The sequence below is a fragment of the Nipponia nippon genome, unplaced genomic scaffold (genome assembly GCF_047370975.1).
Source record: "Nipponia nippon isolate SJK-2023a ecotype South Korea unplaced genomic scaffold, ASM4737097v1 scaffold_4, whole genome shotgun sequence".
NCBI lineage: Eukaryota > Metazoa > Chordata > Aves > Pelecaniformes > Threskiornithidae > Nipponia > Nipponia nippon.
This window is the reverse complement of record NW_028262358.1, coordinates 8577024-8591780: the sequence shown is the minus strand read 5'-3', so window position 1 is coordinate 8591780 and position 14757 is coordinate 8577024. Positions and strand designations below refer to the sequence as shown.

Genomic DNA, 14757 nt, shown 5'->3' with positions numbered 1-14757 from the left:
GTACCTGAATTTAATAGAATTTTTCAACTTTCACTGTTGCTTTTTCTTGGAAATTTTTACAGTTCTAAAACCTTTCTAAGCCTTTTTTTTTCATTTCTAGCCTTTCATTTCTTTCAAAAGACTTGCCTCTGATGATTCTCACAAAATTTTCTTCCTAATATAGTCATCGAGTATTTTTAAGTACCTTGAAACAAGAGCTCTGAACCACCTGCCATTTTGTTTTCCCACATGTTAACTGTGAAGTTCACTGATGATAGACTGGAGGCCAGACTTTAAAAAAACCACACAGTAATAGCTGAAAAATTTCAGGCCAGTCTTTATACACTATAACTGTTTTTTTCACTACTGTATAACAAGAATATATAAATCTTTATGTAATGGACTGGGTAATACAGTGTCTATTTGTTCTCCTACATTTTCTTTCACAATATCAAAGTATATGATTTGCAATTTGTCCCACTCAGATGAAGGTTATGCCTTTTGGTTTAGAAAATACAAATAAGAACTTTAACATTTGATGGGATTGCTCCTTACAGTGATCATTCATACAGATTAGAAACTCTTTTAGGCACACAACTGCATATCTTAGAAAATCCGCTCATTTCCTACTGCCAAGAAAGGACACAGAAGCAGCAATCTAAAAGTTCCTGATGATGTTTTGCCTCTGCAATGAGTAGAGTGGAAAGCAGCACCAACTCATTAACTGAATGTAACTAACTCAAGGTAATTGTATACCTCTCTGTTCTTGTCACCATGTGAACCAGTAGGGATAAACGTTAAGCCAAATATTTTTTTCTTGTAACACTGTGTGCCTGTGGCCAAGGAGGTGATTCATGGACTACGCGTAGGCACAATGCTATCTTTAGGCATGTACCTAAAACACGTTCCTAAAATATGACATTTTCTGGATCTGGGACCTAAAATGTCTGGATCTTTTCTTTGACACTCTTCATGAGAGTAACAAAACATGACTACCAATATGAGATAGCAAAAGAATGTACATCATGGCTCTGATAAACCAGCTCTGACAGCTCGTAACGTAACAAGTCATAATGACGGTTTTGGGAAAAACGCAATGCATTTAAGACGCCTCCAGTAGCAAAGTAATAATTTAGAGAGGTACCTATTCCTTAATTCTCTTGGGAAAAATGAAAAGTACCTCATTCAATTGAGCTGTTTTGCGAATCAAAATACCAGGGAAATACGCACCCCATCAGAACGAATATGGCTGACAAGTACAACGGGCTGTATTTGGCATCTGTAGACAGTAGTATTAACCAGGTTTAACAGGAACCTCTGCAGCTGGAGCTAGGAGCTCCTAGCAGTACTAGCTCTTAGGTGAGCTAGCAGCCAAGCAGTACTTGGTACGGGTAAAAGCTCAAGATTGCTTAGGCAAAGATATGCCCCTGCCTTATCAGAGATTCAAAACAGAGTCTTGATTCAGACAGAGCAACTCACTCCTCCCTTCTCCCTTTCGCCTGTTTAAAATATGACTAGCATAAAAGTGAAAAACCCAGGAAAGGAAACATGGTTGTCCTCCAGCATTTACAAAATAGCACTGCATGCTTATCTTGGGGAGGATAAAGGGCCTAGGTCTAGTTTGCTGAGGTCCATGGGAATCTTTTTTATTCTGTAATATTGCGTGCCTATAGCTTTACTTTCCCACTGCTTGCCCTGTGCGAGGACATGAAGAAGAGGTGATAAAAAGGACATGAAACATAGAAGGACTTCAAGCACTTGCGGACAGCATCAGCTGTTAACACCCAGTTGCAGAAGACTGACCTGTGGAGTGCAGGGAGAAATGCTGCACTTCCACATACACAGTGCCCAGTGCATAGGACAAAAAGAAGGACCCTCATCAAATGAATTCCGCATGTGGAAACAGCCACCATGCGTTAAGCAAACCAGATAAGTCAAGAATCTAGGCCTTCTAAATTTTTTTGCTGCATTTACTGGCTGGCCTTTTTCAGCTCAATCTTCAATTCTGATTTAAAAAAAAAAAAAAAAAAAAAAAGTTCTGACGAAAACTGTTTCACACTCTCTGGATTAAGTGTGTGTAGGCAACATCCTGCACTACAATGAGAAAAAAAACAACCAAACAAGAAAAGCATTGTTTTACATGTAATACTACGCTAAAAGAAATCCTTAAGAAACAAGCGGATTTACAGACATTGTGAGTGTCTCTTCAGCTCTTTTGATAACTGATTAATTCTAGTTATCTTTTGCATTGAACAGAGTTGGGTAGGATGAAAAATACAACCATAAACACAAAAAAATAATAGAAAATCTATTGTGAACACAGTGACATTGTATTTTAAAATATTGAACTCGCTATAATTTATAAGCATGCCATCTGCAAAGCCCACTGCTTGTGAACTCTGACATTCATTCGCCATATATGGAATATCTTTGTGTACTGATTTAAGTCTTCATAACCCCTGAGACTTGTGTAGACAATTTATTAAAACTTGAAAATACCCTTTAAAATCTTCAGAAGTAGAGTTTTCATCAAAAGAAGTCTGCTTCCTTCTCCTCCAAATTTCCTTTTCCCCTATCTCTATTCTATGCAGAGGGCTACTCTGTTGTAGACAGAGGGAAAATTATTTCTTTCTAGTTAGAGGACTAGCTAGAGGTAGTCCACCTTAAAGGGCGAATGTAGAGCTGGTAAGCTGAAGAGGGGCGTCTGCATTCCTGCACTGCAATACATTCATTCATAATGAATGGAGGTGCGGTCTCTAATGGGAGAATTGCTCAAGACCTGAGCTAATCTGGTGAAAATGTACAAACATTCCCTGTCAATAGCATTGACTAAGGTTATTGTTCACCAATGTGGATAAAACCTAAGAAAGTCCTTTAAGGAACTGGGTACAAACCTGCTTCTCGGCTCTGGGCCTCAGCTTCTTCGGTGTTTTGCTTCTCCTCTGTGCCGCTACCACCTATCGAGGAAAACACATAAAAATTATTTATGATATATCTTTTTATTGGTAACAGCAGCAGCAATATTAATTGTAACCAATTCAGCACAAACTGCTAATTTACAGCAAGGCACCATGATAAAAGGGGAGAGATATAAAAGTAAACTGAAAAAAACTGCAAACATAACCAGTTACATTTAAAACAGTCACATTTTCACATCTCAAGCTGAGGAAGGGGGGGGTAGATTAAAGATTTTATCTCAGTAGGCACACTGGAAATATCTGTATGCCAAATAAAGCTATGTTTCCCTAAACACTGTCTGCAATAGATGAAATTGTCGCTTGATCTTAGTCTATGTATTTTTTTCTAGGATTATTTTCCTCCAGTAACATTTCCACAAGATCCTTGAAGTGGCTGTGTTCCCGACTTGCAGAACCTACTTCAATGCTCATGGAAGGTAAGAACAGGAGGGGGAGAATCGCCCAAATTTTACTTTAAAGCAAAAGGCACAACGCCACTTAGCATAAAATATAAAAATGCATCATAAACAACTGCAAAGAGGAGAGCAAAATAAACCAAAGTAAGATTGCTAGGATTGAATGCATTTTTCCCCTTTTTACATTCACATTCATTCCCAGTTTTCTCCACTACTTTGCATTCGCATTCATTATCCATTTTCTTCCCTCCAGCTCCCTTTCGGAAGGCAGGTACCAAACAGTGAATTACCACTGAGAAAAGTAATACCCTGGGGAACGTCTATGGACACGAGATCAAGCTCTCTTAACCTTTGCTTGGCCTGATTAGAAATATATCAGGAAGTCTGTATTTTCAATGATGAAGAAGGCTCTTTTAGCTTCATCATAATATTAGAGGCTGCAGTGCAGCATGCTGGATCAGATGCGATGGCTACACTCCCTCTTTTCCAGCATGGCGAGATAGATGACGAGAACAGCTGAGTACCAGCCTTAATGAGGCATTTGAAAAACTGACTGCTGAGCATATATACTGGGAGAAAGGAAATTCACTCCCTGGCCTGTAAATGGCTTGATAATGATACACATATTTTTTGCTGTGATCTTTTCTGGCTCCTGGGTTTTTTTGATTACAGCTTCTCTAAAGCAACACGGTTAAAGTTCCTTGCGCCACCACCTTGCTTTTACTTAACGCTGGAGTCTGTTGAAGAGAACAGCAGTAGCCCAAATGCAATTAGGTGGATGGAAGAAAAACAGAGAGAGCGCATGTTTTTCAGAAGCAAACGTACATCTGGTGGCACGCTGCATTCAGCTAATATTTAAAGGCTGAGGTATGACGCTCTCCCTCTTTCCAGCAGGCAATACATCCTGGCATCCAGCAGATGGGACTAGCGGAGAAGTATTTCCAGGCTGACCCTGCACAGAGCTGCTCTCAGGAGCAGAGGAGATGGAGCAGGAGTTTGACAGCCCACCTGAGAGGGGAGAGGTGGGCAGGTAGCGGCTGATGGCCATCAGCGGGGACTCGGGCCTCCTGCCTGCTTGGTAACTCTTTGTACGGATTTTAACCAGCCTTAATGGATGACGAGCTATAGCGATTTCTTAGCACATTAGTGAGCTCTAACCTGTGAAAAATTGCATTACATGGATGACCAAAATGGCTTGATAAAACCAGCTGGGTTTTTCCTTGCTCCGCTTGAAATCAAAAAGTATTCTTTTCAAAACCAGCGTTATGCCTGTCCACACACAATAGGAGGACTGCACACAAAATAGAAAGTTAGCTGTACTAGAAGATAAACTTTTCTCTCCCCCTCCCCTTTTCTTGTAAAACATGGGCTTGCGACTTTGCAAGCTTTGCAGCAAGCAATTAATAAATAAGGAAAAAAACCGCTTGCATCACCAGGGTGTTTCAAAGGGATAAAGTCACCTAGCTCAGGAGCTGTGGAAAGGAACAGTATGTTCAAGACAATCCTGTAACACAACAGTGCGGCGACACTTGAAAAATCTTTACCGTTAGGTCAGATCCAAAGAGAATATTGCATCACTGCGAAACAAGCAGTGCCAAAGCCTAAAGGATTTAATTATGGCCAAGTGCAACATGTTTCGCTTTGCACAGAAAGACTTTACATTCAGAAAAAGCAGGTCAGGCATAAATGGTAACTACCGCTATATCACTGAAAATCATTTCAGCAATTACCTTACTGCATTCACAATGTAAAACTACATTTCCGGATGATACTTGTTTCTACATCCATTATAACAAGTATGACTACAACCAGGAGTTATTTGGCTAAAACCAGGTATTTCAAGGATTCATTTATGTTTATTGCCAAGGAACTACGTCTCTTGTTAAAGAGCTTACTTAGAACTTACTTAGAGCAAACTTAAAGTACAAAAGAAAGTTTAAATGATCATCTGGTTCATCAGATTATCAGATAAAGCATATATTCGTCAGTACGTTTTGTTAACCCTAAGTCTATTATTTCACTGGAGATTCACTGTTTAAAACTGGCATAATAGAACGATAATTACAGCACTACATGTTGGATTATCAACATGTTTTCCACCTAACACTTCATTTTGTTCCTCTAGAAAGAAAGATGTGAAAGACTTTAAGCAGAAGCTTCACCTCTTGTACTGTGACCCAGTCCAACAGACTGACTGGATCGTGACATGAAAATTAATCTCAATCAGCATATTGAAAGTATGTGCCGTGCATGTGAAGTGACTTCGATAGAATTAGAGAAAAGGAAACGCTAAAAAATTGAGTGGACAAGTGATCCTCAAGTAAATGACTTGCAGAAGGAAGGGTTAAGCTCTGCTCGGCCTGGAGAATCTCATCTTAGGAGAAAGGGAGGAAGAGGCGTACGAATACACCGATAAGAAAGCAAACTATAGGGTGGAGAAGTGACTAATCCCAAAGTGTCTGACAAACAGTTTTTTTCCCTTTTTAAAAAACCCTTCTAATGAGCCTCTCACTGAGTGTCTTCTACTGATGAAAAGTCTTTCTGTAATTATTGCTCTCCACTGGAACTGGGTGCAGAGCAAATGGAAAGGTTTTAAGCAGCACATGCTCAAGGCAAAGAGCTGAAAATATATTTTACAAGAGTAGCAAGCCAGTTTTTCCACCACATTTTTATTTGCCCCTGGCTCTCCTTTTCTCCAGGCAGCAAAGCCAGACCCGCACATTTCCCTTGAGTCTTCCCCATGACATTATTAATAATAAAAATGTCTTTTCCACTGGATGGCTTCTACAGTATCTGCCATCCTTCTCTTTCCACTACTGCAGCAACGGCGATTGCACTTCCTTTAGGTGAAAGCTGTCCTCACAATATCTGCTTTTCTATCATACTAGTAATTGAACAGCAATCTGTCACTCACTCCAAAGGAGATAGAAAAAGCGGCGAATGACATGTCGTGTCATTTTAGGCCAGCAAATGTAAATGACTTTGAGCCACATCAAAAGACAAAAGAGAACATCTGTTTCTTTTCCCCGGCATGGCAGTCAGTTGGAAAAACAGGAGTTTGAGAATTACAGTAACACTGTAGAAACAAAATAAGCACATCGGACACTAAAATACCTACTTCTGGCCATATATTTTCCTTTCCCTTGCCAAGCTGACTACTGCCTGACAGGTGCTTGCTCTCTCCTCTCGGCCTTTTTCTTTGAGATCAGCAAGAAAATTCCCCCGCCCAAATGATATATACCCACATTTATATTTGGTAGAAAACAAGCTAAACAGTGATCAATCAGCACACTCAGCAAGCTGGCAGAGCAAGCAGCACTTCTAACTCAACTAGAAAACCGGATACTCTGCGAGTGCCTGCCCACTTTATGTTAAGGAGAGGTATTTAGCATGCGCAGCGATATGCCAGCTGCAGTAGCAGCCCCAAAACGAAGCAGATGATATGATAAATAATAAGCCGGCAGTCAGATGGGAGAGGGCTGGGACAAGATCCCTGTGAAAGTCCAGAGGACAAACTCTCGGCAGCAGCACCAGAGCAGGTTTTACTATTCTTCCCATTTTCTCTGTGAGACCCTGGAGGCATGTGGCTTTTTACATCTTTCACTGTTCTTGCGACAAACATGGCAAGTCAAAAATATTAATAGCCTGCTGGCCTCTTGGCTCTTCCTATTTCAGAGATGAATAAGTGCCAGGTTTGCTCATACACCTACTCCTCTTCAGCAGTACCTTTCTTCACAAGCAGTCAGTGACGTACTTAGAGCTGGGGCTAAAGTCAGTGTCTCAAAAACTGGTGCAAAAAAGACGTTTTCCAGAAGAAAACAGAACTGCAGATAATGTATTTTTAGTTAAAGGAAGAAATTCTGCATAACCCAGTACAAACCAGTCTACTTCTACTCCTCCAACATAGATGTTATTAATAAAATTGCTTTCCTTACTGAGAAAGCTGTACTTATATCATCCATAGTGTGTCAACAGTCACAGTAAGGTTCCTTCAAACAACCTCCTCCTTTGTGGAGTAGAAATAAAACAGGCAGAGGGTCAACACCTCAGGCTCACATCTTGTTTGCCACTCTCACATATTGGTGCACGTTTCACATCCCCGAGCACCAGGTTTGACCCTGTTACATCCCCGAATGGTTCTTGCCATGCAAGTCTGGGTGCATGCTCTGGTTCTCCGGGTGGCCAACGACCATGGACCTCTCCTGCGGTCTGGCCTGTGAATCTCTCTTCAAGCTGCACCACGCTTCTATGACAAATGCAAATACAAACCAAGATCTGGCAAATAAAGGATGCCAGTTTTGAATTATCTTTTTTACAGCACAAAAATATTGCCACGGTAATCATACTAATGATATGAAGGTCCTTCTAGGATAACAGGGAGACTAATTAATGAGAAAATTAAAAATATAGGCCTTGATCTTACAGCTGCTACATTCTGCACACATGAGTAGATACGCTGACTCCAGTGAAACTCCTAAAGTGCAAGAAGAAAGCACGGATATATCCATATATACACTCAAGATCATACAGCCTGCAACCATTTTCAGACTATTCCAGTGACAAAATGATATCAGACATAAAACAAGAAGCACATACACACAAAGGCCATTATTGTAGAACTACAAACGCATTAAAATGAATCATTAGGGTGGTGGCCTGAGGTTACTGAACGTTTTCAGTTTGCATTTTAATTTCTTTTAATTAAATTATGATTTAGGTCAGTTTTAATTACTACTTGTCTATAACCCCTTTGGGGTAAATTTTAAGAAGGGTTAGTAAAGAGTTATCTGCAGTAAGTGTTTAATGGAGTTATGAGACTTCTTCCCTCTGCGCTGCTTCAACAATTTACCTCACTGCAGACGCAGACCTGAACGCGCTGCTGTCAATGCACCCAGCCTAGTGAAGCTGTCAGCGTAATAAATAACAGGTTTTCATTTTCATGCAGCATTTTGTCAAGAATTGTCAAGGAGTGTGGGAAAAGAATGAGAAAATTGTAGCTTGTGGGGATTATCTCAGAGGTTAAAAATAATGCTATTGTATTTCACCTATTTAACATCCTGAGAAATATAGGAGCCTAATCTAAAGCCCACTGAAGTCACTAGGCGTGTTCCCCTTGCCTCACTCCTCCGTGGATCACAAGACACGTAACTTGGCCTCATTATACCTTTCCTGGCTAGGGAAGAACTAGGGAACAACAGCTACAGCATCAAATTAGGTGCTTAGAAGACACGAGCACTCAGATTTGTCCCAACTCGCTTCATACATAACACTGCTGGGAACGCTGTGCTAGGCTGGTTTTTCACTGGGTGCAATTCTTCTGTTTGACATACAGCATGACTCAGATTTTGCAATACAGGTGCCTGGCAAGAGACATCTAAAATTTCATTGCCAAAGATGCTGATCATCGCTATTTCTGACAATCTGCAACTGTGACTGTTCAAAACAAATGAAAGCAGACATCTCCTGGAAGCTCGAGCTGTCCAACATAACCAGAATAAGGACATCGTACCCTAGACGTCATACACAGCCCGTACAGAGGACAAAGATACAACTGGCATTTGATGCAAACAGTACACACGCCGAGCTGCACAAGTATTATTGCTGTTATCATGGTCTACAAAAGTGGGCAGAAATCGCTCATCTGAGTTGATGCATGTTGAAAAGCAGGCAGAGGCAGAGCTCAGAGCAGAATGGAGGAGCCCTGACTCCTAGCCCTACACGCAGTCCTATCTAAGAGACAGAGAAAGAAAGGGACCCCATACGTGAAGGTGCACAACATGATCACAAACTTTATTGTTACTGTGTCAATTTACCATTCGTTCATACTTTCCCGGTGTGCCTAAGAGACTGGGTAACCGCACGCCGTTAAGGACTGTGGCACAGCTTCTTTTCCAAGCCACAGTCAAAATAAAACATGAGACCTATTTCAATTTTTTTGCATACAGGCCACGAAATCGTGTGGTGTGGCAATGCAACAAAGTGAAGAAATGGACAGGGAAGCCACACAGGAGATCACGCTTGTTAAAAACAGCATAAAACACGAACCAAAACATGCACTATTTTGTTTCAATATTTCAGAATTAAGGGACTAGCCCTGTCTTCTGCACTGGACCTGAACAATCGTGATGGTTTACTGTTATTCACATCATGGTTAGAAATGAGAAATGAATTCCTTCCTTGACAGATGAGTCCCCTGCAGGTACGCTGGTTCGTCACTGTGTATAATTCTCCTCTGACAACATTGCATTAGTCACTTTAGTAACTTACTATTTTGCACCTTAGCTCATCTCAGGAGAAAGAAAATCCACTCTGAAGCATTTAGTGTGAAAACAGGAACTGCAACTGTTTGCCTGGTACAGTTTACACACGTGTATATTCAGCTGCTAAAAGAAACCCAAATGGGTAAATAGTCAACACAACAGGACTGCATGTCATCAAAATGAGCTGCGTTTTCAAAGTTGTCTTGTGTAGCCACTGCACTACAATTTAATGAAACAGTAGAAGCCACTTCAGCAACGAAAAGAATCTTCTAGGAAGGGTTTGCTCGGAGAGCAAATACAAATAAAAATACAGATAACGTCCTGTTTTTCCCCTGGCTAAGTGGAAGGTGATCACCTGATATTCTGAGAGCTGTAATCAGTCGAGACAGATGGTGGACTTCAAAACAGAAGTGAAAAAAGAAGCTATCAACCAAAGTGGATAGGGGTTAATAGCATCACTTCAAATATAACCAATCTGCATTAAGGTGAAACATTTCACAGACATGTTTGATACACACACTTCCCAGGGAATTTCTTCTGTAGCACTTTATCTTAATTTAAAATTGTATTTAAGGATTCGGTTTGGTGGCAAGAAGAATACAGTAACTTCTAAGCTATCTTAATAAGAAGTAGCACTTTTAAGGCTGAATAAGAGAGTGTGTGTTTTTGAAGTATAATTATGTGTCTAGATGTTAATTTTTAGTAGATTATGAGTGGAGCAGAAATTTACTGAAGAATATTACTGCCCTGTGGGATGCAAAGAAGAAACGTAGCTACAATTTCTCAAATGATAAAAGAATTGCTTGCTATAAACCGAGGAACATTTTAAAACTAATCAGAAGTCGAATCTAGTTAATATTAATCCATACCTTAAGGAGAGAGACAATCAGGCCTGCATAGTATTAGAAGGCCCTTAGAAAAGACGCTTCAAACATCCCTGGGTAATGGTAACACACAGCAGCTGTTGTACGCACCCACCCAGCCCCAGGGAGGATTAAGCCCACCTCGGAGGAAAGCAGCACAAGCCAAGCACTGTTGACTTTTGTGGGTGCATACACTATATCCTTCTCTACAAAGCCAGGGAGTGAGCAGCAAAGCTGCAAAATTTGCGATATATAAAGGAGAACCAGGAAGGGGAAGCCTTATGTTTATCTCGCAATTAAAGGACTAAACTGTAAAATGAGTTTTATTTTCTAGCCCCAAGACTATGCAGTTCTTGGCATTGGACAAAAACATTTTGGGAGAAGGAATGAGGAGCCAGGGCATCTTCCTCTCGGTGAGCATCCTACCTAATGGCCATGATCAGCTGAACCAATGAGTTGTCAAGATAAGATGTGACCCCATTTCACCCTATTTCTACTGTGTACTCCAATCACTAGACTGCCATCTCTCATGCACAGAGCGTCCACCGAGCGAGGCAGAAGCCTGCTGGTGAGCCTCGGACTCCTGACGCTGCTGAGCAACATTTCAGACATTTGATGTTGCCCTTGAAAGCCAAGGGGTCGACAGTGTGATGACCCCATCAGGCAAAGGAACCAGCTCTACCAACTCTCTTAAAGGTGATTTGTGTTCATTTTGACCTTCCTGGCTTGGTTTATCCATCAAACTGTTCTCCTTTCCACCAAGTGAACAGAAAGCAGACAAAGTTCATCCCGGACGAGCAATTCCAACAGACCAGCTCCTCGCACATACACTGAACCTCAGCTAAGGTGATCGCGTGAGACCAACAACCTCTCAATCTATCAGGATGAATCTGGTCATTCACTTTGGGAGAAGCTTATGAGAAAAGCTGGAGCAAGACAACTTGCAGAACTCCAGTTCTGTCTTCACATCCCTTGAGGGAGGGCAAGGAGGATCCTACGGGCAAGGACCTTAGGAGGCACAGAAGCAGCTTTTGCTGCATGGATTGATTATCTTTCTCCTGGAGAAGGAGAAAGATCAGGCAATTTGTGCTGCTGTTATTAGATGTATTAGTCGTCTTTGATACAATATTGATCACCTGCAGACCATGGTGGGAATGGATGGGGCAGCTCTTGGGCAGGCTCCGTTTTATATCTGAGAAATCGTGTAAGGAAGGAAAGGGTGAACAGTTTTGCTTCTCCCAGTATCAAGAAAATCTATTGCACACACCTCGCCATTCAGTAGATATAGGAGGACATTTGGGGAGGTAGCTAAGAAAAATAAGGAACATTTTAAATTTTTGTTTTGTTAGACTTTTGTAAAAATTGTTTGCTTTTGCTTGGTGACAATCAGTAGGATGAGAACAGGTGACCTGTGGCATTTGTGCTAACTCATGGCTGCTGTGCTGTGACAAGTACTGCCATTTTGTCTATGTAATTACTTTAGGATTGTGTTATGAAGCTAGTGAAGTAAGACATGCTAAGTTTTGTTTAGAGCCAAACATATTTTTCTCACCTGAGACTTTACAATCACTCAGTCACTGAGTGTACCTGACCAAGGGGAAAGGAAAAATTATCACTGGCTGATTTTACTCTCCCAGGACCCGGGAAAAAGAAAGAAAAAGAAAAAAAAAAAAAAAAAAAGAGAGAAAATGACACTGTATGTTTGCACGTGTCAAACCTGAAATACTGCAGGGAACCTGGGAGTAAAGAATGTTTCTCCATGTATCCAGTCTATTCATTTCCCCAGCCAATAACCTGCGCTACAGTGAAAAACTACGGAATACAACCATTGACAGGAGAATCTGCTATGCAGTTCACGCTTGCTTTTCTCTATCAACGGTCTGAAGGCAGAGAACAATATATCTAATAGCATAATAACAGACACCATTAATACTTTAGAGGTTCAGTATAAAATTGCTTTCATTAGCATGTCAAGTGTTTATTTTAGCTTACTGCAAAACAAGCTCCTTACATACAGCCACTTATTCGACTTTCCTTGATTGCAGAGAGGGTAATAATGAAGGAGCCCACTTTCCGTGATCTTCTGTGGGATTTTTACATGCACTGAAAAGATATTGCTCCATTACCTCTAGCCAATGAACCAGCTTGGTGTGCTGGAGAAAAATATTACAGCAGAAATATTACTGAACTCAGTGGAATAGTTTTTACAGACTGTCACAAGGGCATGCATGAGGCTGTTAAAATAGCGAGTTATATTCCCATCTTCAGTCTAAAAGGACACTGACAACTAAGCAGAGGGAAAAATATTTGTTTCTTCCTGGGCCTCAGTGTATATTTGTTCAACATTTTATATCTGGTCATGTTACCAAGGGGAAAGTATTATCTTATGTTAAATATAAGTATCTTTGGACTTGCATTTTATTGCTAAAAGCTAGGGGTTGTGGGGTTTTTTTTGTTTGCTGTTTTCTTGGGTTTGTTTGCTTTTTTTAAATTTGGGGTACCTAAAGCATGTGAACAATCCCAAAGTTAAAACACGCTGAACACAAAGCACTTCAGTTTTACCATGAGGAAAATTCAACAAAGTTGACCTCAGGCAGTGTCTGGCTTTATTGTGTTTTATTTGAGACTGTTTATATGCATTACCTACTCAGAAGTTCTTTTAAAAAAGAAAAAAAAAAAAAAAAAGAAAAAAGAAAAAGGCATTTTTTTGGAAGTGAAGACAAACTGCTACCTAAATAAAATTACTCAGACATGTAGTTCTGGTTCATGTCACATATTCACAGCTTTCATAATCTTCAAGGCTCCCCATTAAAAGGTCTTTTAATTAGTCAAAACCAACAGCTAATAATTAGAACAGTAGAAACTAAATCCTATTCTCAGACAAATGTGTGCAAATCCCATTTACTGAAATGGAAATGGCTCACAGGTGTGTTACATTAGACTCTAGCCACTCGGCAACTTTATAGGAATTCAGTGTCTGGAGCCTAACGGCTTGACTCCTCTTCAAAACAGAGGCACAGGTAATGCCAGAAATCTGATCCAGGTTTCTTCCCCAGCCCCCCTCAGCAAACACTTTAATTACCTTTTTTTCCCCATCACAACCACCCTCAATTCTCAATGTAGACTTTCAGTCCTAAACATTACAGGCCTGATTCCTGCCTAAGGAGAAGAGGACTCCGTCACCAGCTAGATTAAATTCTGCAGCAGTGATTATGTGTTACAGGCCTCAATTCTGCATCAGCAAAAACTACCGTACGGCATCAAATTCAAGGAGTTCAGGCATTTTACAGCTCGAGGGTAATGCAATCATTCTATTGCCGTGCTATTTACTTCACCCTTCCAATGCATTTGTCTGTGCTCCACAAAGTGAACTGTAGGTCACCAGGAAGCACTGACAGGCATAGTAAACTAGGAAACAGTACCTAGTAAGCCACAGAAATAGTGGAACATCATCAGTTCTTTTTCCAATGGAAGGAATACCTTACAGTTTTGCAACACTTCCCCCCCCCCCTTTTTTTGACACTGATACAAGGAAAGCTTTTAGCCACACTCTAAATGAAAATACATCGTAAAAACTATCATTGTTTCACCTATTTAGGAATATGGAAAATGACATCACAATCCCACATGCCATTTAGCCTGCGTACAAACTGACATGTGGTTTGTCCTCACTGAATTCTCTAATCCAGACATAAAATTGGTATTTTAATTTCAGCTGGGTTTAGTACAGCATGAAAGGAAAGAAGACCAGTCGGGATGAGATTTCTTGGGTCCCCCCACACCTTCCAGGCGATGACAGCTATTGCTTTAAGTACTTGCCATTAACAACCAGTCACAATGTTAGTGACAGGATGTTACTAGCAGTTACTTAAAGTGATAGATGTTAGCGTTTCTCTGCTCTTTATGACTCACACTATACCCCAGTCATATTTTAGGAGCTGAATGCACAGCGCTGGGTCAAAACGATGAAGATCGTGGAGCCACTGGGCGAGGTGCAGAATGAGACGTGCCGAATGAGATGTGCCATTTGAGGAACATTAGGTCAAAGAGAATCCATGATAAGGAACTGTCATGGATTAAAGATTAAGGTTCATCCTTTTAACTACTTCACGTAAGGGGAATTTTCCAGCATTGGGGCATTTTGCTCTTCCACACATAGGAGAGCAACGTGAAACTCTGCACTCTGAAAATAAGCCTTTGATGTTAACATCTTTTAATAACTCTCCCAATAAGATACGGATTAGAAAAGATACTTTGATCCGATTTTAGAACAACATATACC

General features: G+C 40.6%; 1 protein-coding gene across 3 annotated transcripts in view; it reads right to left on the bottom strand.

Annotated features, from left to right (window-relative positions):
* The window catches only part of MACROD2 (mono-ADP ribosylhydrolase 2), an 893688-nt gene that overhangs the window by 53127 nt on the left and 825804 nt on the right, over positions 1–14757 (bottom strand). For all 3 annotated transcript variants that reach the window (XM_087774714.1, XM_087774715.1, XM_087774713.1), the window contains exon 12: positions 2874–2936. In XM_087774714.1, the coding sequence (XP_087630840.1) occupies positions 2874–2936 (63 nt within the window). The remainder of the gene's footprint in view (positions 1–2873; positions 2937–14757) is intronic.